The following is a 27,103-nucleotide window of genomic DNA, read 5'->3' as shown; positions in this document are numbered from 1 at the left end:
GTGAAGCTAATATTCTGAGACACAAACTCCTGGCTCCACTTTTCCAAAGGTTCCAACTCCAGCCAAGGCCAGAGCTCCCTGAGCCTCAGTCCCTGCTTCCTGCCTCTGTGGCCACCCAGGTCCTTCTATGAAATGCACCAAACCGTATGATGAGAGGGAGATGGCTGCTGCCAGGACTGGCTACAGAGTGTGCAGAACCCAGTGCAGTGTCCTTCTAGGCGTGGGGCCCTGGGCGGCTGCACGGGCTGCTTGCCCATGAAGCTGGCCCTGCCTGCTGCCATCCTGTGCTCAAGTTTGATCTCTAGAAAGCATTTTGGTGTGCCCCCTCCGTCCCTGACCTCTTTTATTAAATTTCCTTTTCTCTTGGATAAGGGGAGGTGAATGAATAATGTATGCACTCACTGGCTGGAGATTTGGTTACTTTGTCTAGAGGTTTTAACTTGATTCTCAGGAAGTCGGCCATTTCTTTGTCTTCTTCTTGCTCCCTGTGTAGACAGATGCGTAAAGACAAGAGGAAAATCCAGTAAGCTGGGAAAGTATCAAGGAACTGATGAAATGAGGCGAGAGGGTGGAACCATGTGTCAGACTTTGTGGACGGTGCATGCATGCTGTTCTGTGTTGTGTGTGGATGCTGTGCATGTGCTGGTGTGTGTTATGCATGGGTAGTGTGTGTATTTTGGTGTGTGTTATATGTGGGTGGTACATGCATGTTGGTGTGGGTTATGTGAGTGTTATGTGTTACGTATGGGTGGTGTGCATACGTTATGTGTTATGCGTGTATAGTGTGTGTGTGTGTGGTAACTGGTGAGTCTACTATGACGCAGAAACGTATCAGTGATAGAGTAAATGCCTACCCAGGCTAGTATGGGACCCCAGGGCAGAGGCATGGATGTTACAGGACCCAGCCTCCCTCCTAGAGGGGAGCTGGGATAGCCCTCTCCTGGCCATGTACCTTTAAGTTGCCCAGGACAAGGTACATGGCAGATCTCAGAGGGCACATCACCTCCACTCTTCCAAGGGTCACCAGGAGCAAAATCGACGGGCCACGCCTGGTTGAGCTAGGCAAGGTGTGTCCTAGGGGCCTCGGAGAACTCAGGAAGACACAGAGAACTAAATGGAAGCTGCCCTCTGGTTTGGAAGAGGCCCTCTCAGCCTCTTCCAAAGGCTTTGCTCCAGGACAAAAATATTCAAGAAGCAACATTCATATCTTTCCTGTGCCCCTGCCTCCTTGGGAGCCTTCAGCTGCACAGGGCCCACTGTTGTCCAGACCAAGGTGGCCGGTGCATCTGCAAACAGGAGACCCTGAAGGCCAGGAAGGGACATCAGAGCCACCAAGGAGGGGAAGGAGAGAACAAAGCTGGGAAATGACGAAGACGGGCGAGGAAGCAAGTCAGTACAGGGCGCAGAGTTTCTCTAGAAACCAACAGAAATTTCTGGAAGTTGCCTTGAAAGTTGGGAGAAAGCACTGTGAAAAGAACGTGCAGGAAGCTCTGCCGTGTGTTATGTGACGTAGTTCCTCCCTGGTTGCATCCTCGAATGACATTCACTTAAGACCCACAGGCCTTTGCAAAACTCTCTGGAGCTGCATTTGAATTTCTCTTGCATGTGAAGTGGGTCCTCGGGCCAGAAGGCCAGGATGCATTTGCATCCAGCGTCTGGGGAGCATTTGCCCATGTCTGCCGCAAGGCTGTGAGTAGATGCGAGCAGATGCGAGGTTTTGGCAGGAAGCTGGGTTGTGTTCCGACAGCCCTGTACTCGGGGGACACATTTTTTACCTTAACCGCTCGACCTCTGCGTCGTCCACCAGGAAGTCTCTCTTCTGCACCAGTTTGTGGATTTTCTGGATTAGCTCATCCTCTCTCTGCTTCTGCAGCTTGGTTTTTTCTTTTTCTGGGAAGAAGAAAACATCAGGAAAGAAAGACAGTCTGAGTGTAGCTGGTGAAAGCACTTGAGTCAGAGGGGCCAGGGTCGGAATCCTGGCCCTGCCGTCTAATTTGCTGGGTGAACCCGGAGAAGCACCTTGACTGCTTCAAGCGTCTGTTTCCTCCTCTGTAAAATACACACAGTGAGGCTTAAGTGCAGTGATGTTAGTAAAGGACTTTGCCTCGAGAGGGCCTGCGGGCAGCCCTCAGTAAGCCGTAAGGATGCAGCAGTGGGAGCGGGTGGAAGGCGGGGGGAGGAGGGGATTACCCTAGAGTGAGGCTCAGCCCATCTGTCAGAAGAAAAGCATCCATGCTTTTCCAACCTGTCACAAAGACTAAAGGCTAAAAAGCCAAATCGTAAATAAAAGAATGAGGGTTGGCCATGAGGACTGAGGAAACCAGGAGGGCGGAAACTGAAACCTGCATTGGGCTCCCTCTGCTCAGATCTCTTCAGAAGATAAAAAAGAAAAAAAAAAAGTGGGGCAGCTTGTCCGTCTGCCTGCTTCTGCTGGCAGTGACAATTTCCTCCAGATCTGGAGGCAGAACCAGAGACCAGGAGAATATAATATTTAGATTAGAGAGAAAAATCCGTGTCTCCTGTTAATCAGGAGGAGCGAGGAAGGTGGGGTGGAGTTGCTAGCAGCCCCCGGATTCCCGGTTACGGCCGCGTTGGTCACGGTGGTTATCATTCCCCCTTTGGACTCTGTCCTCTCCAAGTCACCAGCAACAGTCCTCCGATATACCTGTGTCCCCTGCCACTCCCCGGATCTATGCCAGATCTATCACATAACAACTGGCAGCGCCCCTAGGAGCTCAGAAGCCTCCCTCCCCAAGTTATTCCTTCCTATTTTCTGTCCCTTGCCAGTTGAGGCATCCGCCAGGCTCCCCAGATACTCAGCTGCAGCCCTCCACTCGTGCAGCCCCTCCCAGCAACTCACAGGAGAAGCCACCTACTCAAAGTGGTCTGTGCCAGCTCACCAGCCAGTTACTCGCCCAAGTCTCCACCCCACCGGCCAAGGCTCTTCACCTGCTTGTGTGTGTGACCTACCTTTCCTGCCAGCATCTCCCATCTGCTTCTGAGCACCACCCACCTGCCTCCAGGTACTACCTACCTGCCTGTAAGCCCCACCCACCCACTGCAGGCCCCACCTACCTACCTGTAGGCATCACCCACTTATTTGAAGGTGTCACTCACCTGCTGCAAGTACCACCCACCTGCTTCCAGGCACCACTCACCTGCCTACAGGCACCACCCATTTTGCTTGCCAAAATCATCTACCTATTTGCTACCTTTATCCCCTGCTTGCTGGCATCACACACCTGATTCCTAACAACTCCATATACTTGCTGACGTTACCTTGCTTCCCATCTCCCCCAGGGCACCCGCTTCTTTAGCCCAGGCCACCATCATCTCTCCCTGAACCATGCCTCGGTCTCCTAACTGGTTCCCCTGGCCTGCAGGCCCCATCACAACCGTGAGCCCTCGCTGTAGAGTCAGGCAGTCCTGGCCTGACACCCCAAGCTCCTCTCCTTCCTAGCTGTGTGACTCCGGGCACACGCCTCAACCTCTCTGAGCATCCACTCTCTCCATACAGATAATCATTAAGTTGTTGCAAGTTTTAAGAGAGAGAAACCAAGTGAAATATTAGGCTCACTGCCCAGTGCATAGTCAGGGCTCATGAACAGGCAGCTGCTATTATTATAAGCTATTATTTCACATCCTCACTGTTGTTTTAATGATTAAATGCCCTCTAGATGAAGTATTTACTGAAGCAGGTACAAAAGAAAGAAACACTTATTTAACGAAGGAAAAGCAAGCCTCACAGCATCAGTGTGCAAATGCTGCGTGCTTCACACATCGCAGCAATTATCTTTCTATTTGTATGACTGTGAGCTTTACATTTTCATTTAATCTGGGTTTCTCAACCTTGGCACTACTGATTCTCGAGACTGCATCATTCTTTGTCATGGGGCCTGTCCTGAGCACTGCAGGATGTTCAGCTACATCCCTGGCCTCCACCCACTAGACGCCAGAGGCACTTCCCTCTCCCGGTTGTGCCAACGAAACGTGTCTCCAGACATGGCCAGTGTTCCCTGGGGCGGGGCAAAGTCATCCCTGGTTGAGAACCACTAGTTTAATTCTTTCCAATAACGCTATGGAGAAACTATTTTTATGTCCAAGGGGAGGACACCATGCGAGGGCAGGATACCATGGCTTCTACAGCCAGGTCCAAGCGTCCCCAGCCCTGAGGGGGCGGTGGTGGCAGTGGAGATGGGGTGAGACGTCTTGGCCTGTTCTCGAGAAGCCCTGAAGGTGGGGAGGGCCCCAGGTGTCCTCTCTAATCAGTCTGGTGAATTATTTTCTAACCTTGGCTGGAGAAACATGATTTTCTTGGCCATGCTTAATATTTTTATTGATGTGTTACTGGAAGCATCGGGGTTTTTTCCCCTCTAAGCTCAGCTAAAGCCATCGAGAAACCTGGCCCTGGTCCAAGGAATACATAGAAAGGCTCTTAACAAGGAGTCAGAGGAGAAGGTTGGGAGAGGTGAGCGGGAAGGCAGGAGAGGAAAGGAAAACTGAGTATCTGAACTTCTGCACAAAAGTGATGGGGAAGATGGGGCTTCCTGGGAGAATCCGCGGGACTGGCATTGAGGACCTGGGCTCTGTTGCCAAGGGGCCCTATGACCTTGTGTGACCCGTGTTTCTTAGTGAGACAGTCGATGGCATTTCAAGTAGAACACGTCCTTCGGGGGGACTGTCCCCTTGATGCAGGTTTAGCGTTCTTGGCTTCTGCCTGCTGGGTGTCAGCACTGATCTCATCTTTCTTTAAACTTTTGGGGAGTTTATTGGCATGAATTTTGGTACTTTAAATATTACATTAAAATATAATCATAGAGTCTTTTGTGTTCCAGCTGAGTACCTTGTTCTCTTCACCCTGGTCCCCGTCCTGATCAGTCGTGCAGCCCAGTCATCGTGTCAGCCAATGACCCCCTCTCCCACCTGTTTCCACCCATACTCCAGAGGCTGCCACGGCCTCCATTGGAGCCCCTCTGGCCTCGTGGCCACACAATGGGGTCTCCTTTGCCTCAGCAACGCCCACATGTCCTGTTGACCAACAGGGGGCTCTGGAAATCCTTCTCCCAAGATGGAGATGTCAATGGAGGTTGGGCCCATCACAGTTTCTGGGGAAGTTGAAAACTGGGACACAGAAGCCCTGAGAGCTGGGCTCTGGGGTGAGAAGATCACGGAAGGGAGATGGAATGGCCTTGCTTGGCTCGTGTGCCAGAGGGAGAAAATGGGACATGGTCCAAAAACGAAGAGAGAGAGAGAGAAAGAGAGAAAGAGAGAGAGTGCAAGTGCCAAAGAACATTCCACCAGTACTCCGGTTTCTGGTTCTGGACTCTCGTGAGGCTGGGCTGGGCATCACGCCTGTGTTAGGATACTCAGTACTCCCTCGCCACCCCTTTTCCTTTGGAAACACCCTATTTGAAAATAGGATCTTGGCGGAGGTTAGCAAGTTGAGGTTATAGCCGTTAGGGTGAAACCTTCCTCCAATGACTGGCGTCCTCCTAAGAAGAGAGGACACACAGAGACACAGAGAGAGAGGAGGGCCCCGCGACGACAGGGGCAGAGACTGGGAACGCAATCCAGGGAACAAGGGGTGACAGGACCCCCAGAAACTGGAAGAGACAACAGGGGATTCTCCTCCAGAGCCTTTTGAAGGGAGCATGGTCCTGCTGCTACTTTGATTTCAGACTTGTGGTTTCTAGAAGGAAGTCCCGGACTTCTGGTTTCTCTCAAAGAATCAAAAGTTCTGTTGTTTTAAGCCACCAAGTTCGTGGGGCTTTGCTACGGCCAATTAGCAAGCGGATGCAACTCCCGCAAGCTCCAGGAGCCTCCGGAGTCCCTCAGTAGTTGCCTGTTCTGTGTTTACAGACGCCTGGAGGGGTTTTAATACCTTTCAACCGAATAATGCCTCGGAGGACGATAAAATGAGAGAGTTGAGCTGGCCTGGTGTCTCTCAGCCCTGGCTGCCCATGGCAATCATATAAGAAGCTTGTAAAAAGGACCAATGCCAGCTCCTCATGCTAACCGAAGTTTCTAGTGGGTGGTATCTGGACTCAGCACTTTCTCCCCTCTCCATTCACTTGTTTTATAGTTAACATCTCACTCTCTGTGGCAAGAGTTTTATGAAGGTATCATCCACATAGCATACAGTTCACCCATTCCAGAGTTAGGCAACCACCACCACAATCAAGTTTAGAACATTTTATTTGTTTGTTTTGGGGAGGAGGTAATTAGGTTTATTCACTTGTTTATTCTTTTTTAATGGAGGTACTGGGGATTGAACCCAGGACCTCATGCATGCCAGGCATGCACTTTACCACTGAGCTATACCCTCTCTCCAATCATAGAACATTTTAATCACCTCAAAAAGAAACCCTGTACCCACAGCTGCCACTCCCTTTCAATTAGGACTGTCTACTGACCTGCACACTCCCAGAGCCTGCACGGGGCCCGGCATCGAGCAGATGCTCATTAAAGCAATGGTGTCGCCTGATACTATGGTCATCCACACACTCCCATTAGAACTAGAGTGTGTTGACGCCTGCACTTTGCATTTGCTGTCTCGCGTCATCCCACGGCATAGCCACAACCACGTGAGCGCCCACTGTGGGCTTCCTTTTGCAAACAAGGAAATTAAGGCTCAGGAAATCAAGGTTCTCAACGCAGTTCATTTAGCTGGTAAGCCTGGATTCAAGCCCAGATCCCTAGATTTGAAAGTAATGGTTCTTAGACGGGGGGCAATTTGCCCACCTCCACCTCCGCTGCCAGGGGATATTTGGCAATACCTGGAGACGTTTTTGGAGACTTTATACCATTGTTAAGTCGTAACATCGTTAAGTCAAACCATAAGTCTGGGGCTGCCTGTACTTTTGACAAATGTCAGCGACTCCAGAGGGCACCTTACCCAGCCTGGATGAGCAGGGAAAGCTTTCTTGAGAAAAAGGACCAGACAAGCTATAAGCTGAAGGGTGAGCGGTGATCTGTTTGGGGAGTGATGACAATAGCAGCACGGATTTATGAAGCACTTACTATAGGATGGGACGTGTGCTAAGCACCTGCAGGCTTTTTCCCTCGGTCTCACCACAGTCCTTAGAGGTAGACAGCATGGTTGTCCTCATTTACAGATGAAGAAATCGAGTTTGAGTGAAGTAACTTGCCCAAAATCATGTCATTAATGAGTGACAGATCTGGGTTTGACTCCAAAGCCAGAGCCTGTAGCCACTATACCCACCTGTTTCCAAGCAGGATAATAAGAGTCATCATCGCTAATATTTGCTGGATTCTTACTTTGGACCAGATATTAAACCAGGCACATGGCTTATACTGTTTCATTTATCACAGAGAGGTTTCTATCTAGTGAATTAAGTGCTGTTACTATTACTACCCCTTTTTCAGAGGAGGAGAAATTGAGTCTCGGAGAGATAAAGTGACTTGCCCAAGGTCAAGGAGGTGGCCAGAATTAGGACTCGAACCTCCGGGCCTGCCTGACTTGGATTTGTGTTTGGACCAAGCGATCAGGGACCCCTGAGTCACGAGAATGAGGCTGCACTAGGAGTGGAGATGAACTCCAGCTTCCAGAAGGGGCAGGCTGGGGGCTCTGGGCAGATGCTTCACCGAGGTGGGGTCCCGCATGGCTACCTGGGACGGCGACCAGGTTCTGCAGCTCCTGCTTCAAGTCCATGATGGCGTTACAGAGCTGGATGTCATCCATCCTGGAGAAAGAGAACACCACAGCACAGAAGGTTACACTGACAGGACACCCTGCACCCTGAGCACCACCCCAGCTTCAACAAAGAGGGTTTCGGGCAAGGGTTTGTCCTCTGTAAAGACCACACATGCTCCTTGGAGAAATTTTCCTGCAAAAGAAACAAAAACAAAAACAAAAACAAAAACTGCCAACTATCCCACGACTTAGATGTGATCAATTATGGTTAATAACACCTTGACAGACTTCCCTCCAGTCTTCACGCACCTGGCTTTTGTTTGCTTACATGAGCGAGCTCATGTTGTAGGTTCAGTGTTCTCTTATTTCAGCTACATTAAAAGCTTTTAAACATTACAGAAACTCACAGCACAGACAGAAAATCTCCCCTTATCCTTTAGAGAAAACCACTCTCAACAGTTTAGCTTGTATTCCTCCAGATTAAAAAAAAAGTTAATGCTCATGCTACCAAATGTGACATCATCGTTAATGTACAAAAAACATTTTGCAATTTGCTTTTTTTAACTTAATGATATATCTTGGCCATCTTTCCATGTCAAGACATGCACATCTCATTTTTCATAGCTGTGTAGTATTCCACTATTTTGGTATATAGTGATTTATTTAGCTATTTCCCTTTTCATAGACATTGGAGTTGTTTCCTAATGCATCTCTGGGATAAATTCCTAAAATAAAGAAATCTCTAGCAAAATTATTTCCTAGAAACGTAATTGGAGGGTGAAGTGATGTGAACCCCTGCATTTTAACAGGAATTTCCAAATTGCCCTCCAAAAGGACTGTGCATGAAACTCCCAACAACAGTGTGAAAGGAAAGCTCGCCTTTATAATCTCAGCAATTGGGTTACACGTATAATTTTTAAAATTAATTAATTAATTAATTAATTAATTAATTAATATTGTATTATTTTATTATTACTTTGGCAAGGGGAGGTAATTAGGTTTTATTATTTATTTTTAGAGGAGGTACTAGAGATTGAATCCATGACCTCGTGCATGCTAAGCACTTGAACTATGCCCTCCCCCATCGCACGTTCAACTTCACGTTATGTATTATAGTTTCGTGTATATGCGCAGCAATATTAACTCATCTTCCTGTGACAAACATTTGTAATGGCTGCTTGGAGTTTCACCAAGTGGATTTATCCGGGCACTTTTAATTATGCCCTTACTTTGGTTACTTAGGTGGGTTTTGGGAGGCTGTTTGTTTGCTATTTTAGCCACCGTAGAATCAACATGGATTCATATAAAGCTTTTTCATCATGTTGGGTTATTTGGGGTGGGGGCTACAGAGTCTCAGAAAGGAACCACTGAGTACCGAGGATATGACATGTCTATGGTCATTGAGACGTAGTTTCAAATAGCTTCCTCATGGGGTGTGTGTGTGCCTTCATTCTGTAGGTCTTTATTGAGCATTTACTATGTACACCACCGTCGTAGGCTCCTGGGATGAACCAGCCCCCTCTCCCTTCATGAGCTGAAACTGAATTGGGGGAGACAGAGGGTGAACACAAATATGATGGAACATCAGATGCTCTGGAGGAGAGTGGAGCAGGTGAGGGGGTGGCATAGGCCAGTTTGGACACATCAACATTCCATCCCAGGAAGAGATGGAGGGAAGCATGAATATTCTCAGAGGGTTCAACTGAGTCCACACAGCAAGCAGGGGCAGGACCAGGACTAGAAATCCACTTGGTTAGGTCCACTGATCTTCCCGCCTCCTTCCTTGGCATCTTCATCAAGAACCTGGTCCACTGCCTCCGTTCAGAAGTGCCATCCACAGACCAGCGTAGGCCACCCCTGCCTTTGCTCCCCAAGAAAGGCACATATGACCCATTCCAACCCCAGCATTCCAGCTCTCAAGCGGCAGGAATGTCTCACTTCAGCCTGTGTCTCCTGCTCCTGTCGCCAGAGGCATTCCAAGCGCTTGTGAAACCCTGCCCTGGAATGTCCTAGCAGGTGGCAGCTGCCTTGAATGAGCTTGGGGACTTTGCCAGAAGGGGACAAACTGTTCCCCTGGGTTCCCATCCACAGTCGTGCAACTAGAGGTACTCCATCCAGAATCCTTCTCCACATCTAGTGAGGAGATCAGGCTACATCAGTGGTTCTCAGTGAGGACAATTTTGGTCCCGGGGGGGCATTTGGCAATGTCTGGAGACGTGTTTGCTGTTACAGCTGGGTGTGTGTGGGGACTGCTAGCAGCATCTAGTGGGTAGGGTCAGGGATGCTGTGACACATCCTGCAGTACACAGGACAGCCCCCCACCCCCCAAAAGAGAAACATCTGCTCCAAAATGCCAATCAGGATGAAGTTGAGAAATCTTAGGTTACAACCACAGAATTGACACAGGTACCTGAGGGATAATTTCTGAAAGATGAGAGAAGGAAAGATGGTGAAAGGAACAAGAAGTAGTGTCAGAAGCAAGAGTGTTGGCACCAGACAGCTCTAGTTCAGAGGGGCCATGTGCCAGAGACCGAACTTCTCTGTCTCACTTTCCTCCTCTTCGAAATAGGAATTATAATAGTACAGCTTCCTAGGATTTCTATGCATGTCAAACACTGAGCACATGCTTTGGGACGTCCATGGTAAAATGCTCAGTACGTGGTATTCGTTATCGTTAATACCTGTTAGAAAGAGGCAGGGAGAAGAAGGAAGAGGAATATGATGCTGGACAAGCAGTTTATTTGACAAATGGAGCCACCATGGGCAACCTTAAAAAAAAAACAACAAAAACAGAACGCCAAACCCTTTTTTGTTTACATTCCTCTCTGTAAAAAATTTTTAAATAAAATTCTTATCTGATTGTAGAACAGATTCCTGATCACTGTAGAAATTTTGGAAAATGCAAACAAGTAAGAAGAAGGAAGCTAAGATGACACCTAATCTTGACCCATGTGCCCGCAGTGGCCACTGTTCCCCTCCGAGTGTTTGGGTGAATTTCATCCCAGTGTTTTGCCTACCCGTAACCCAGGTGTGGTCGGCTGGCCCTTGGAGGCCTTAGCCTTCACCCTTTGTCCATCTCAAAGCTGCACTCAGCATGGTTTTGAGTCCTCCCAAGCACGTCTGAATCCACCAGGCGTTAGGAAGTAAGGTGAAGTTCGTGTGAAGCCCTCACAGCAAGCCATGTACCAGATCTCCATTAAGATTCGTGTTACACAGCACTGTTGTTTTTCCCAGCTTTCTCTCTTGCCACCAGCTTCCCATCTCTTCTGTTTCTCTCTCTTTCTCTCCCTCAGGCCTTGTGGCCAAAGGAGGGCCCTCAGATCCCAAACAATTCACCTCTGGTTTTCAACTCACAAACCCCAGTTGGCAAAACCAAAGCCTGGGGGTTCCCTGAACATCCTCAGGAAAGGAGTTTGCTCCTCTACCACCCTGACCCAAGCTGTCGCTCAGGGTATTTACCTAAACAAAAAGCAGGTCTTTTTCTGGAAGATGGAGGCATGAGTTCCACCATTAAGAGGAACAAAAAGTCAATGCTTATTGAGAATTTGCTTTCCATCCATAAACTCATCTAAATCCTCACAGCAGTCCTGTGAGAGAGGCATTGTTTTTATCTCCACTTGACAGACAAGGAAGTAGAAGTTAAACGATGAACCCAAAGTCCCACACTGGTCAGTGGTCACTGGGATTCAGCCCAAGCTTGTCCTCTTGACCACTTCACCCTGGTGTCTCCTCTCCATGTGTCTGCATGAGTGGCGGCTGACATGGTTGGTTGCCCACTGAACTGACTTTCCCTCTCCCCCTTCCTCCCAGACCCCTGATTTGTTCAGGAGGCAATGTTTCCAGCCTGATGGAGAGATAGGCTGGGATCTGGGGCCCTTACTGCAGTGCTGGCTTGTGGACAAATGTGTCCTGGAGGAACAGAATATGAAGAAACTATAAGGGGCTAAAAATAACTGCATATATGCACAGTCTGGGCAATTATGAACAGTAAGATACAAAAAGGCCACAAACCAATTGCCATTTCTAAGCAAAAGCAGGGTACTGTGCATGACCACTGCACACAGCAGTACCAAGGGGGTGGGCAGACCACCCAAGCCACCCCTCCAGCCTGACACTCCAATCTGCCGCTACTCTCACCCCGTTTAAGGAACAAGCCCAGCCTCCTCAGAGACCGAGCAGAGGCACCTGTTTCTTATTTTCGCTCCCTGGTGCTGCAGCCTTGCCTAGATTTCTCGTCTGTCCTCTTAGCAATTTCTATTGATTAAAGGGTCCAAGGACCCATGTTAGTAACAAGAAAAGCCAGTTACTTAGTCAGTTCAGGCTGCTACAACAAAAATACTGTAGACTGGGGGGCTTACACAACCAACACTGATTTCTCACAATTCTGAAAGACTGGGAAGTCCAAGGTCAAGGTGCTGGCCGATTCCATACCTGGTGAGAACTCTTCCTGATCTGCCGAACGGCTTTCTTGTTGGAGAAAGAGATCTTCTCTCCGGGGTCTCTTTTATAAGGGCACTAATCCCACTCATGAAGGCTCCACCCTCATGACCTTAATCACCTCCAAAAGGCTTCACCGCCAAATACCATCACCTTGGAGATTAGGGCTCTAACATATCAATTCTGGGGAGACACACTTAGTCCATAACACCAGTCACAGTAATCCCGTTTGCCATTGCCAGACAAACGCTTTTCCAGGCTCCCTTGCAGCTAGAGGTAGACTTGGGACCCACTTTGGGCCAAGATGGACCAAGATGTAAGAGGAAGTCTGCTTAGGGGAGCTTCTGAGAAAAATGTGTTGGGTCTTGGGTGCTACCCACTCCAGGTCCTGAAGCTGCTACAGCCACTGTGGTGAGGATGGCAAAGGGGTGGTGAGGATGGCAAAGGGGAAGTGAGGAAAGAACCAGACCTTTGATGACAACCTTGAACACCCCCCCCCAACACTTAATTAATTGAAGACACTATTAATCAGATGTTCCGTTACTTGCAGGGTAAGACACCTTCACTGACACATGTATGTGACTGCACATTTTGAATAAAAGTAGGATCAAACTAAAGATATATATGCCCTACTCATTACATCATGATGATTGTCCAATGCCATGAAATAAAACTATTCAAAAAACATTGAAATAGTTCATGTAAAGCACTTTCGAAGCTTGGCTGGAACTTCAAAAAAGCCCCATTTGTTCAGTTCTCTGCATGAACAGTGCTGAACCCCGGAAATCAAACTTGGCTGCTGCCAGCTTGCTCTAGAGAGAGAAGTGCCATCTCGAGAATTTGATTGATGCAGGAAGGAAAAGAAAGTCAGCCCGTGTCATTATGCATCTCAATCTTTCATGCTGGGACGATGGAGAAAAGTGGTCATTTTACCAGCGCTGGGCAGGGAGAGGTGAATAGGCTCTGTTGGAATAATAGTGCTGCTGCTTTACAAAATTTCTCTGAAAACGACATAGTCTGGGGCCTAATGGAAACCCAGCAAAGACCATGATGTGAAGTCAGAAGCAGATTGACAGAGGAAAGGGTTGACTTTAAAAAAATTTGGGGGGGGTGATAATTAGGTTTATTTATTTATTTTAATGGCAGTACTGGGGATTGAACCCAGGACCTCATACATGCTAGGCATGCGCTCTACCACTGAGCTATGCCATCCCCCTAAATTTTTTTTTTTAATAGAGGCACTGGGGATTGAAGCCAGAGCCTCGTGCATGCTAAGCATGTGCTCTCCTACTGAGCTCTCCCCCCACCCCAAGGATTGACTTTTTAAAACATTTCTTTGGCTCCTTCTTTTGTACGTTGTGAATGCTCTTGACTCCTTGGGATGGGTGAGAAGAAGTAACATCTGGTCTTAGAGATGAAACGCTGGTCTGTGATGCGGAGCCTGGGTCTGAATCCAAGTCCCACTGTAAACTTCCTCTACGACTAAAAGGAAAACTCTGTTCTTCTATATGCACTACACTTCCGACACCAAATGTGTGGGGTTTTCCACAACAAGCAATTCTCCAATTCTTGGTGGTCATCAACGGGGTATCCTGCAACTTAACTCAGCCTGGAGTTAGAACAGACCCCACAGGTGAAGGGCTCAGTCCCATAAGACTGCCCCAGCTTCAGATGCCAACTGCAAGTCTGGACCACTTATACTTCTGACTAACTGACTATGAATCGGAGATTACCGTGACTGCCTCTCTGGGTTCAATAACTTGCTAGAAGTGCTCACCAAACTCAGGGACACATTTACTCACATTAACTTGTTTACTATAAAGGACAATGCAAAAGATACAGATGAACAGCCAGGTGAAGAGATACACAGGGCAAGGGACAGGGAGGGGTGTGGAGTTTCCAAGTCCCATCCAGGCGTGCCACCCTCCCAGCACCTCATGCATCCACCAACCTGGAAGCTCTCGTAACATACTTGAAATAATTTTATGAGACTTCATTATGTAGGTATATCAATTATTAACTCAGTCTCCAGCCCCTCTCCCCTCTTCAGAGAATGGGGGCATGGAGTGGAAAGTTCCAAGCTTCTAATCATGCTTTGTTCTTTCTGGGGACCAGCTCCCTGACTAAAGCCACCAGCCCCCATGTATGTTATTAGCATACATTCTGGAAATTCTCAGGGTTTTAGAAGCTCTTGTGTCAGGAACTGGGGTCAAAAAACAAATTACAAGAGTTTCAGGAGCTTTGTGCCAGGAACTGGGGGCAAAGACCATATATATTTCTTATTAAGTTGGAATGACTCTGGGAAAATCATTCCTCTCCCTGCACCTCTGTTTCCCCACATATAGGCTGAAGGCTTTCAAGGATCCCCGGAGCCCTGTTCTGCCAGCACTCAGAGGTGATAACAAGTTTTCGACCCAGCAGGACGGGAGTGCCTGCATCAGCTCCACCGCTGACTGGCTGTACCGACTTGAGCAAGTCCCTTCACCGCTCTGGGTCTCGGTGCTCTCACTGCTCAAAAGAAATTATACCTTTGTCTTGGGGTTGTATGAGACTGAAAAAAGCTTATGTGTGCAGAGCGGGCAGCCCCATAGGTGCACAGGAAAGGCTACTTCTATCCACCCCTCCGCCCTGGGTAGGCTGCCAGCTGGCAGACACTCCCAAAAACTTCCAGCCAATATTTCTGCATCAAAGAATGAGTCTCACTCTCTGTGCCATTTCAATTTCCTCTGACCTAATGGCACTGGGATGATGAATGTGTGCATGTCTCTAGCGTTCCTGGATTAATGAGCTTCAACGCTGTCCCTGGGGAGAGTAAGTGTTAAAACATCTCCAGGGAGCCCCCGGGCTCAGACATCTCTCAGCATCACACTGGGGACCAAGAGACCAGAGAAGTGCCTGCCATGGGCTCAGGTGACACACCCAGGAAAGCGATGCCTTTGTGACACATCACCAAAGGCCCATTTTCTCCCCATGGCATGTTTATGGTCTGCATGTTAATTGGCTTCTCCCTTGGTTGTAATCAGATCCTCATTCCAGGATGTGACACTGTCTCTAAAAGAATGTCACCTCTCTCAAGCACAGATTCCTCTTCTAGATCGTCGGGGTTTCTAGATCGTCTCTGTTTTGATTCAGAAAAATTACTAATGGAAAAACTCATCAAGCTGAACTGGGGTTGATGTCCTTTTCTGTGTGTGTGATTCATGTCAATTAAGACTTTCCTCTCCCCAAATACTGACGATTTTATTTAATTTTGTTTTAGACCTAAAAGGATGCTTTTTGGTCTTTTAAAAATTGTATATATATTATATAAATACAGCCTCCCCATAACAACATCAAACAATGCAGAAAGACAATCGTAGCTGGCGTGTATTAATGTTTTCATACGATCGACGTCAGTTCTGTGCTAAGCATTTTATACAAATCATCTCAATTAACCTTCACAGCAACTCTATAAGGTGAGTAGTATTATCACCATCCTTTGGACGGCGTTAGGAACTTGCTCAAGGTTATAGGGTAAATAATAGGAACTTGAACTCAGAAATCTGACCTCTCAGGTGGGCATATAGAAGTCCCATCCCATATTGCGGTTGGCGTTCAGGGAAGACAGAGACCAGAGTAGCTTGAGGGAAGGCTTCTCAGTGTAGGCTGCCACTTAAGGGAGGGGCACAGCCTGGATGGTCACAAAGAAGGGTACCAGGCACTCAGGCAGAAGGGCAGCTCAGACACTGACTGTAGAAAGGAGTGTGGTGTCTGTGTTATATGACAGTGAAGAGTCTACCCTAATAGGACATGTTGGTGCCATACGGGTCTGAGTTATGAAGTACTTGACATGGGAGCCATCTTTGGTTCTAGGGTGAGAGCATGGCCTGGCTACATGTCTATAAAAGCCAATTTGGCAGACGCAGTGATCAATATGTACCCACCCAGGATGAAGAGCATCCTCACTCTAAACTTTCTGTTTAAGGCACTCAAGGGACTTCCTGGAAGATACATTTGTTCATCAGTCTTCAGCAGGGTCGACAAACTATGGCCCATGGGCCAAAACTGACTCCCTGACTGCTTTGTTGGAATCCACGAGGTAAGAATGACTTTCACATTTTTAAACGGTTGGAAAAAATCGAAAGTAGAAGTACATTTCTGGACACATGAAAATTATATGAAATTCAAAGTTCAGTGTCAATAAATAATATTTTATTGGAACACAGCCATGCTCATTCATTTACCTACTGTCTGTGTCTGCTTTCCCCCTACAATGGCCAAGTTGAGTAATTGTAGCAGAGACCGGATGGCCCAAAGTCGAAAATTCTTACTAGCCAGATCATTATAGAAACATTTTCTCCTGATTCTGATTTTCAGTAAAAAACTTGGAAAGTAATCAGAGACTAACTGAGTTCTTGGAGCTAGAAGATCTCTCACCTTATACGGATAAAGAAATGTATCAATGATCATTGATTCATCACTGATTTGCTAACTGGTCCAATAAATCAATAATCATCGGTGATTACTGAGAGCCTACTGTGTGCAGGCCTCCTAAATTAACTTTCACCTCCAAGAGACACCAGGAATCAAGCCAGCTAAGATTCCTGGCCATGTGGTGAGACCACAGGGCTCTCACCCACCTGCGGCTTTGACTGGGGACCCAGCTTGCTTCCACCTCTAGGCTCCGGGGGGAATTGGGCTGCGCCCAGGGCATACGAGGTTGGTGGACAGATTTCCTGCAGCACCTGCTAATGTGAGCTGGCTGTTTCTGTGACGGCGTTTGTCCTTCCCACCCTTCCTTCCCTGGAGGGGATACTACATTTTGTGATTTCATGTATTGTCTACTTTTGTTCCCCCAATCTCTTGCCCAGAGAGTGCCTAGACTGAGGCCCTAAGTCATCCCCTCGGGTGGCTCAGCCAGCTGTGAAGGGGTCTGGTCCCAGGTTTCCCTAATCCTAGCCCTGATGCCCTGGGATGAGTGGTCCATGAGCTATTAAAGATGGGGAGAAAGATTAAACTCCAAACAAGTAAGAGAGAGAGACAGAGGGAGAAGGAAGAAGGAGGAGGAAGAGGAAGAAGAGGAAAGGAAGGGGAGGAGGAGGAAGAAAGAGAAAAGAGAGGGAAAGAGAAGAGAAAAGGAATCACCATGAATGTCCAACAACAGGGCACTGGTTACATATATAACTTTCTGACTAGACAAAGAAGAACTTGGCAACCATTTAAAAAGTTATCGCCGGCCAGCTTGCAGAAGCTTCTCAAGAGGACCTCTGGAGAAAATACAACCAACACAGAACAGATGAGGTGAGACACAAAGGGGATAGGGTTGCCAGATTCAGCAAACGAAGACACAGACCAGTTATATGTGAATTTCAGATAAATATGGAAGCATTTTTAGTCTAGGATGCTCCATGCAAACTTTGAAACATACCTACACTAAAAAATGATCAGTCCTTGATCTGAAATCCAGATCTAACTGAGCACCCTGCGTTGGCTCTGGCAACCCTATAAGAAGAGGGAGGTCAGACTTCGGATATCAGTCTCATCTTCTAAAGCAGTGGTCAGCCCAGGGGCCTGTTCTGTGCAGGGGGGGAGGCAAGCCTTCTGCAGCCGCAATAGTTAGAATAATAGCCACATCTCCCAGCCTGATCCCTCCCCATTTCCCCTGGATTAGTTCCTAGAGATTTGGGATTTGCGGAAGGCAGCGATGAAAAGCCTCAAGGGAAATAACAAATACGGTCAATGGACTGATGGGAGTAGAAAACAGGGGACAATGTGGAAACATACGTCAAGGGTCTTAAAAATATTTAAGCTCTTTAGTGATTCCATTTCTAGAATTTCATCCTAGGGAAATAATTAAGGGTGCCATAAAGATTTAGCTATGATTATGCGCAATACAACCTTGTTTGCAATAGCAAAACACTGGCAGGAACCAAATTGTTCACTTTAATAGGGGGCCGTTTAATAAATTATGGGATGTGTGCATAACGGGAATCTACTCGGGCATTAGAAATGATGCTCAGAAGAGAAGCTATCGACATGAGTATATACCAGATAAAAAATGGTTAAGAAATGTTGGGATCCAATGTTGTAAATACATTTGCTTAGAAAGAAGACAGGAAGACTCCATTCAAAATGTTACAATGATGATTTGGAAGGAATTTTCCTTTCCTTCATCTGCTTCTCTGTATTAAAATTTTTTGTTTGTTTTTCACAATACTCATGTATTATCTGGATGATTTTTAAAAAATTTTATTTTGCTTTGTTTTGTTTTAAATGACCGTGGGCCACAACTTTCCTCGGAGGCAAACACAGTCAGTCTTGGATCACTACAGCCATAGCAGAAGCCCCTCCGTGCCCTTGTCTCTCGAGCCTCATCTCTAGCCAGGGAGCCTGCATTCTGGGGGCTTGCTGTGTGATAGCGACATGCATCCTGCAAGCCTTTGCTCCCTTCAATCCAGCATCTCCTTTTTTTTTTAAATGGAGGTACTTGAACCTAGGACCTCGTGCATGCTAAGCATACGCTCTACCACTGGGCTACTTCCCTTCCCCTTAAAATGGGTTTCATCCACCACCCCCCGCCTTAACAGAGGCACTGGGGATTGAACCCAGGCCCTCATGATGCCAACCATGCACTCCACCACTGAGCTATGACCCCCACCCCCAGCATCTCCTTCTAGAGCCTTCCTGGTGCTCCCAGGTTGCGTCATATCCTCTTCATGCTGCACAGCCCCCTTGTCGTAGCGCAGCTCACCCACACCCCATAATCATTGTGGCCCTTGTGTTTCTCCCTAAATAGACTATGCACCCTTTAAGGGACTTTGCCCTTCCCTCTGTGGTTCTAGTACGTCACACGTGCCGGACACAGCGCGTTAAATACGTGACGAGGATAGGAAGGCGAGCTGGAGGGCAGGCACAGAGGAGTACACACAGTCCTGGATGTTTATTGAAACAAGGCCTCAAGACTGCAAATGCAGATGGAAAATTCTCAAATCCCATGATAGAGAGCCCACGAGGGCAACAGCATCTATCAAAGGCAGTGAGTCACTCCCAGAGAAATCCAATTAAACACCCGTATTTCAAGTGATCCTGCTTTGCATTCTGCTATCAATACAGTTTCTATTCTGAGCTCTCTCAGCATTTGGGCCTCCTGTGCCTGCCATTGTCTGATCCGTGATGAGTTCCTGCCAGTACGTCCATCCGTGTTTTCTCCCGCAAACCTTCCCTCCCACTCCCAAGTCCATCTCTCTCTCCTGCTGACACTAACAAAAGCTAGCATGCCTCTGAGCACTTGGCAGGGGTCAGGAATGGGGTCCAACATCCTCTTTAAATCCTCGCAATCTATCAGGCAAGTATTACCCTTCTCAACTTTATAGGAGGCTCAGAGAGGTTAAGTGAACCATCCAAGATCACATAGCTGGCAAGGGATGAAGTCAAGATTTGAAAGAAGACAGTTTGACTCTAGAGCCTTGACAATTGCTGCTGCAACAAACTGGCTAGAAATGCCCACCCAGAGATACCAGGGTGTCCCCTTCTGCCTCAGGACCCCTATCCTTTGTCCCATCTTTGCTGTCAGGAGCCTTTTAAAACGCTTTCAGCCAGTGGCCATTCCAAGATGTGGGCTTTCTTGCTGGATGGCTTTAGCCCCATCCCATAATTTCCGTTATCCCTCAAAACCACCTCAATATTTTAAAGTGTTTTTGAAACAAACAAACAAAAATAAATAAGCATACAAATGCTTTGAGATAGGCAATAGACATTTCCCCCAGTTTTGCATATAGAACAAGTAAGAAAAAAAACTTGGTAGAAAATCATGCAATTTTTATTGATCTCTACCACCCAATCAATAAAAAACCGTGGGCCTGCTGTTACAAGTGCAGCCTTCAGATAAATCCCCTGATTCCTTCTTGTGGCCCTAAGATTGCTGGCCCTAAGCCCCTCCTATGCAGGAATTCTAAAGCTGTCATTCCTTTCTACTGAGCATCTACAGACTGAAGGAAAAAAACCTTAGAAACACAATCTGTAAGCCCCAAGCCCCAGGAAAGGCTCCCTGCCTAAAAGGTAACCTATGGATTGGACCACACCGTCCCACTCTTAGCTTAGCCCTGTCCCGCCTATGGAAACATGGAGCAGTCCTCTCAGAGCCCTGGGTTATCTACAGTCACTACCCACAATTCCCCCTGGACTCACTGTACCATCAGAAGCAGCTCCACTTTTGATGATAAGCACATTAGCATTTAAATCACCCTCATGTTTATTCAGCACCAGTGGTTAGTGGCCTCCTTTGTTTGGAAGCAGGATCCTAGGGCTCGGTGAACCACAAAGAAACCGCAAGTGTCCTCTGCTGGTTCCTCCAAAGACCTGGACAGGGTAGGGTTATAATTAGAGGTGTTGCTGGCACATATTTAACAACTGGCTGGGAGTCAGTCGGGAGGGAGGTAGAAGCGTTGGTTTGTATCATTTGCCAATTTCCATGGTGTAAATACTCCCACCATGGCAGGTCTCGCGCTACCAACGGTTTCCAACAACAGGCTGGTGAGATTCTTGAAAATTTAACATCACTGGGTAGAAGCAACAGATGAGCAAATTTGGGGGTGCCTCTTTAACATTCTTTAAATATCAATTCAACATTTATTTAGAAGAGAAGCTGAAAACTGCGTGGGGTAAAGATGATTGGTGGTGATGATGGTGATGATGAGGAAGAGAATGAGGAAGAGTATGAAGAGGATGAGGATGATTTTAGCTACCGTTTATTCAGAGTTTACCATGTGCGAGGCATTAAGCGCTTTATACTGATTATCTCAATTAATTCTTTTAAGGTTTCTAACAACCCTTTACGGTAGACGTTATGTGATCAACTCTTTTTTAATAGATGAAGATCCTGCAGCTTGGAGGGTTTAAATGGCTCAACCAGAATCACACAGCCAGTTCAGTGGGAGCCAGGATGCTAATCTAAGTAGTGTGATTCGGGCACCCAATTTAGGGTAGTGATCAGCCTCTTCTTTATTGTTCCAAAAAATTCGGCTCTGACACCAATTCAACATGACCCTCTTCAAAAATACAGAAATCCAGTAGATAGCACGATTCGCCCTACTCAGAAGTCTATTCATCATCTAGTTTGACTCACTCGCAGATGACCCTTTGGGGGAGTCTCACTCTTCTAATGGACAAAAGTTGGAATTTTTGGTTGCTCACTGTCCAAACCCTTGTTCCGGGGGGGACCCTTCATTGTGTCCATCCTCACCCCTTCTTCCCTGGGCTCAGCCAACCAGAAGATCCTGCCCAAGACCCCTGAGCAAATGACACAGAAATGAAAGGATGGTGAGGTTGGATCTGTGTCCAGAAACAATGGTGGTGACATCCTGGCCAGACTGATCCTCTGGTCAGCCTCTGGAACCCTCTGGAACCCTCTGGATTCTGACCATTTTTCAAGCCTGGCGCTTCAGACTCCCTTTGGTTCTGTGAGCCCATCCTACACTAATTCCAGCCCTAGCCTTCCAGTAAATCCTTTGCCTGAGTCAAGCAAAGTGATTTCTGTTGCTTGCAGCCAAGAACCCTAGGCAAAACAAGCCTCCCTCCCAAGGGACACCTGCCTCTAAGGGAAGTGCTGACGGGAACGATTCTCTCCATCTTATGTCACTTTTGTAGCACCTGCTGTGGTTTGATACCTGGCTAGCTTGCCCCTTAATTCAGTTCTGGACAGAGATCAGTAAGAGGGTGGGAGAAAAGACATATTATAAGATTTGGGCTTGTGTTAGGTGCTTTGGGGGACGGTTTAAAGGAAGTGGGCATTCCCTCTGGACTGGAGGTCATCAGGAAGTGGAGGAATTCTCTGACAGGGCATCTTAATAATTCTTACCCATAAGGTGAGAAGAACAGACAGAGGCTAAAGCTACAATTGTTAAAGAAGCAGCTGCAGTCACTCAGATGAGCCAGAATTTTACTGAAATGGAGGTCCAACTGCTCACTGCTAGAAAGTCAATACAAAGACAGGCACATGCTGGTAGAAAGGAAAGTTTACTTTATTGCAGAGGTTGGTAGCCGGGGGAGGGGGAGAGACTCCTGTCCAAAGGCCACCCCCCAACCCCCTCCCCTGACCTGACTTTTCTTTTTTTAGAGTTTTTTTTTAATTACTGGATTTTAAAAATAATAATAATAATAATAATAATTATTTATATAATTATAATATAAAATATAATATAAAATTAAATAATATAAAATTAAATATAAAATATAAAATATAAAATAATATAATAATATAATATAAAAATAATAATTATTATTATTATTCTTTTTAGTGGAAGTACTGGGGATTGAACCCAGGACCCTGTGCATGCCAAGCACGTGCTCTACCACTGAGCTATACCCCACCCACCCCCGACTTTTCTTTCTACCAATATATGCCTCTCTTTGTATTGTCTTTCAAGCAGCAAGTAGCCGGACCTGCATTTTGGTAACACAGGTACAGAGATGTTTGGTCATTTTGTGGTTTGGACGATGTTCACATCTTATTTTCAGACACACTTGTGGAGGTGTCTTCTTTTGGTCTTGATCTATCTCAAACTTAGAATGGCCTTGTCTGATGTCAGTGATCTGCAAAATTGTGCTCAACAGAACACTCTGACCTAGGGAAGAGCTAATTTACATACTGATTATGAAATGATGAGATCCCTGACCCTAAGGAACCAGTCCCACACACTTTGGTCTTCCCTGTGATGCCCAGCAGAGTGTTCTCCGTGATGCCCACGCGGGTGCCTCACACATAGAATGTTCTCTGTGAATGCTGGCTGAATTATGGGTACAGAAAACCCTCTGGAACCTGGCTCTCTGAGGACCATGATGAAGCATCGTTTCGAAATTTAAACATGTGACTCATACACATAGAGAATGAACACTTGTCAAAAATACACTTAACCCATGAATGAGGGATGGCAAAGCTCATTCCTAGAGCGTTTAAGGAACTGTGATTTCCTAGTGTCAGTGGTCTAATCAAATAGGAAATAACCCAGTCAAATACGTGTACACCCTCCCAGATAATTAGATAATACGTGGGCAGGTCTTTAAACAAGGCCCCAGTATGACACAGAAAAGACATGCTTGCCCTACCCCCACCCCTTATCTCCAACCTTTACTTAATTTTTATTTAAAAAGCATAATAAACGACTCTAGTGGTCCCTTAGGAACACATTCAGCTGACACTTTTTAAGACTTTGTATCAGGCTAGTTCTCACGCAGCAGTGGCATCAGGGCTAATGTTCACTGAGCAGTTATCTTCTGTGAGGTACTGTGGTGACTTTTTAATCTGGCTTATTTCAGCCACTTTTCACCGAAAAATCCCTAGGAGGTCATTTCATTCTAAGGAAAACACATGTAGTCTAATATATAATACACACACACACACACACACACACACATTTGGTCTTTGTCCCTGGTTCCTGGCACAGAGCTCCTAAAACCCTTGGAATTTCCTAAATGTTATGTGTGTCTTTTGTTATTCGTTACAATTTCCTCTGGCACAAACATCTGAGTTTATGCCCCTGTGAGTCAGGTGAGGGCTGATCACCATGTAAGCAGATAGAGTAGGGGCTCCCCAGAGAAAGAGAACTGGGCATGGTTCGCTTGACATGAGAGAAGCCATTTTTGGCCTCAGCCATTTTGTGATCTAAGCCTTGTCACAACGCTAGCCTTGTCTTAAGGGAACAAAACAATGCGGAAGCAAATGACTGTTATCAGGCAAGAGAGGTAACCATAGCAAAGGTAACAGATCAGTTGTAAAGACCCCTGGTTGGTTTCAATGGTAAAGATTAGCCTGAACTGCTCAACCACCAGATCAATTGGAACCTAAAGGATGATGATGTTGAACTTTTCAGACTTCAATCAGCTAAAGCTTGGACTCTGACAAGCCCCTTCATGAATAGGCATGTACCCTCAGCTTAAAACCTCCCCAGTTTTGCTGTCAGGGAGACGCTGCTTTGGGAAAGATCCCTGGTGTGCTCCTCACTTGCTGCAAATAATCCTTCCTTCTCCTGCTCTTTGGCTTGGTTGCATCTTTTGGCTTGACACCCACCAAGAGGCGAACCCAATTTTTTGGTTGACAACTAGAAAGACCAAATGCATGATTGGGAAGTGGGGACGTCCAGCCCCATCCTCATCTCTGGAGAGAAGAGGTAGGATGGAGACTGAATTAAACTCTTAAACACTGAGATCCGGGAGTTTCTGGATTGGGGGGACACAGTGATGTGCTGGGAAGGTGATACCTGGAGAGGGCTTGGAAGCTCTGCACAGATACACCCCCCCCCCAGCCTTGCTCTAGGTATCTCCTCCATCTGGCTGTTCTAGAACTGTATCCTTTATAATAAACCTGTCAACATAAGTAAAATGCTTTCCTAAGTTCTATAAGTCATTCTAGCAAATCATTGAACCTTGTATGGGGTTGGGAGGGGTCATGGGAACCCCCCCAAATTTATAGTTGGCTGGGCAGAAGCATGGGTGGCCTGGGACTTGAGACTGGCATCTGCAGTGGGGACAGTCATGTGCGATGGAGCCCTTTAACTTGTGGGGTCAGACCTTAACCCCAAGTAGATAGTGTCAGAATTGAATTAAATTATTTGAATAGCCAGTATTGGAGAATCAGAGAATTGGTGTGCAAAACTAACACATATTTAGTGTCAGAAATGGTGATAAAGTTAATCTCTAGATGAGGACCCACAAAATGGAGGGGAGCCCAGTGGTGTGGCATACGTCACACACCTACACCTGAGTCAGCCTGCATTTATGGGAATCCATTGCCAAGGAAACCTAACGCACACCAATCACAATCCTCCAACTCAGCTTGAGCAAGCTCATCTTACCCTAGTAAACAGGACCTACTGGCCTTGGAAGGAAATCCTGACCTCCTGGCCAATCACCTCTTCTAACGCTCTGTAACGTTCTTGCCCCAAATCCAACAGAAATAGGGCTTCTCTGCTTGTGAGGTACTGTACTCCCCCGATCCATGGATTGTTTTCCCTTGAATAAAGGACATCAAACTCATTATTAATTGTTTTAGTTTTGTCATTTGATGGTGGTGTCAGAAAACACCTTTCAAAAGAGTTACAGAGAAGTGAAGTGATTTGCCCAAGATCACACAGCTGGTAGGCAGGCCCTTGACCTTAATCACCACCTGTGCTGCCTCCAGCTGTGCCGACTGCCTCCCACCACCCCCTAGAGGTGACATTCATTTGTCCCTTTGAGAAAGAAGTCTCAGCCCGGCTAAGTCATTTTTTCCTAAACATCAGTTATTTGCATATCGCCATGGCGATGTCCACCTGGTCTTCTCCACGATTACTTATTCAGATATTTTCCTGATTCACTTACACAGATTTTAATTTTAAAAATTAAAAAAAAATAATGTAACACTTTTTATAGAAATGGAAAACCAATATTTTTTCCTTGAAAGACACAAAAATAAATGCTTAATTAGTGCTTTCCCAAATACTACCGAAAATCATCCCAGTGTGTACCCCACTTCAGGAAAAACTGAACCAAATACATCTCATAAGGTCATGCAGCCAAGATCTCAACTCAGGTCCCATCTCCAAATCTAGTGCTCTGTCGGCCACATGCCCATCTTTTGCTCACGTCCGTTTAACTATGTCAGGGGAGCAAGCAGAGAGGACATTTCTCAAGATAATAGAGCGATGGCAGACAACAGATGGCCAGAGGGCTGACTCCTCCAGGCACTTAACGATGCCCTGGGCAAGGCTCCCTGGATTTAATCACCAGAGCGCATCGCACACCTCCTCTAAATCGTTCTAGGAGCAGATGGAGTTGTCCTCCAGAACAGCTCAAGGCCAGTTACGTTCGGATGTTCGGCCTAAGAGGCAGTGTGAGCACGAGGAGACGTGGAGCAGCAGTGGATAATCACCATCTTCAGTGGGGAAGGACCGAGCAAGTTCCCTTTCCAGGATCAGGTACAGCTCATGTTGAGCCAAAGTGTCAGTTTATTCAAGCATTTTCTAAAGTGTTGCTTTCAAAGTGAAATGTAGATCTCATTTTATACAAAGGTAATTTTTATCTTGGGTCAAACTCTAGCTCCTTTCATAGTGAGACAGGAGGGAAGGGGGCAGAGCAAAACCATTAAGGGAATGACACAGCAATTAGCACCAAGATGGCGGGAGATCCAACTCCCAGTAGACCTTGGGGCCCAAGATGGGCGGAGATTTGACTTCCAGTGGACCTTGAGCTTCATTATATGCTCACTGTAATATACTAACATGGTACTCCCACAGGCACCATTGTGAAGGAAAAGCCGGGCTGGGCCTAACTCGTAAATCTAAATTAATAAGTGTCAGTTTGCTGATTCCCTGCTCATGTTTTTTTTGCTAGCCAGCTAGATTTTCAGAAAGACATATCTGGCCTTGGAATGTCAGTTTGCTGCCTCCCTGCCTCTGCTTTTGTGATAATGATGCTGCTAAAGCTGTTCCATGCCTATTGGCCAGATACCCCAAGCTTGTAATTAACCCTATAAAACCTCATGCACACGTCTTGGAGGTGCTCAGAGCTTCGGAGCAGAAGCCTCTCTGAGCCAGCTGGCATAATACATCTGAGTACTCCAACCCTCCGAGTGGTGCTTGTTTCTTGGCTGGCCTGTCGTTTCTGTAACACCATGACAGTTCCAAGGTTGACCATAAAAGGTCAAAAAGTGGGTGGTGGCCCAATTCCTGGGAATCCCAGCTCCTTCCCCAAAGTAATTGGAATAAACCTCCCATTTGTTAGCATATGAAATTACTGAGCCCATAAAAACTAACAACCCCCACACCTCATGACAACTCTCTTTTGAGTGAGATGGACTGCACTCTGTCTATGGAGTGTGTACCTACTTTTAGTTTAAACTAAGCGCCCTACCCCCACACCTCGTGGCCTTTCTCTTGCCTTCTGAAACAGCCTGAGCTCTATGGAGTATGTATCTCTGAATAAATCTACTTTTACTCAGCTGTGGCTCACTCTTGACTCCTTCCTTGTACACTTGTCAGGGTGCGTCCTAGCAACTCAACC

General features: G+C 46.7%; 1 protein-coding gene and 1 non-coding gene across 3 annotated transcripts in view; both read right to left on the bottom strand.

Moving 5' to 3' along the window:
- BMERB1 (bMERB domain containing 1) overlaps positions 1-27,103 on the bottom strand; it is a 105,107-nt gene that overhangs the window by 3,324 nt on the left and 74,680 nt on the right. For both annotated transcript variants that reach the window (XM_006212083.4, XM_072942663.1), the window contains exons 3-5: positions 7,630-7,703; positions 1,776-1,890; positions 403-485 (exon numbers count right to left, since the gene is read on the bottom strand). In XM_006212083.4, the coding sequence (XP_006212145.1) occupies positions 403-485; positions 1,776-1,890; positions 7,630-7,703 (272 nt within the window). The remainder of the gene's footprint in view (positions 1-402; positions 486-1,775; positions 1,891-7,629; positions 7,704-27,103) is intronic.
- On the bottom strand, positions 6,254-6,330 carry TRNAA-GGC (transfer RNA alanine (anticodon GGC)). The gene has a single exon. It is a non-coding gene; the product is annotated as a tRNA-Ala (tRNA).

This window comes from Vicugna pacos, chromosome 18 (assembly GCF_048564905.1).
Source record: "Vicugna pacos chromosome 18, VicPac4, whole genome shotgun sequence".
Lineage (NCBI taxonomy): Eukaryota > Metazoa > Chordata > Mammalia > Artiodactyla > Camelidae > Vicugna > Vicugna pacos.
Note: the sequence above shows the minus strand (reverse complement) of the source record. Positions and strands in the feature narration are given on the sequence as shown.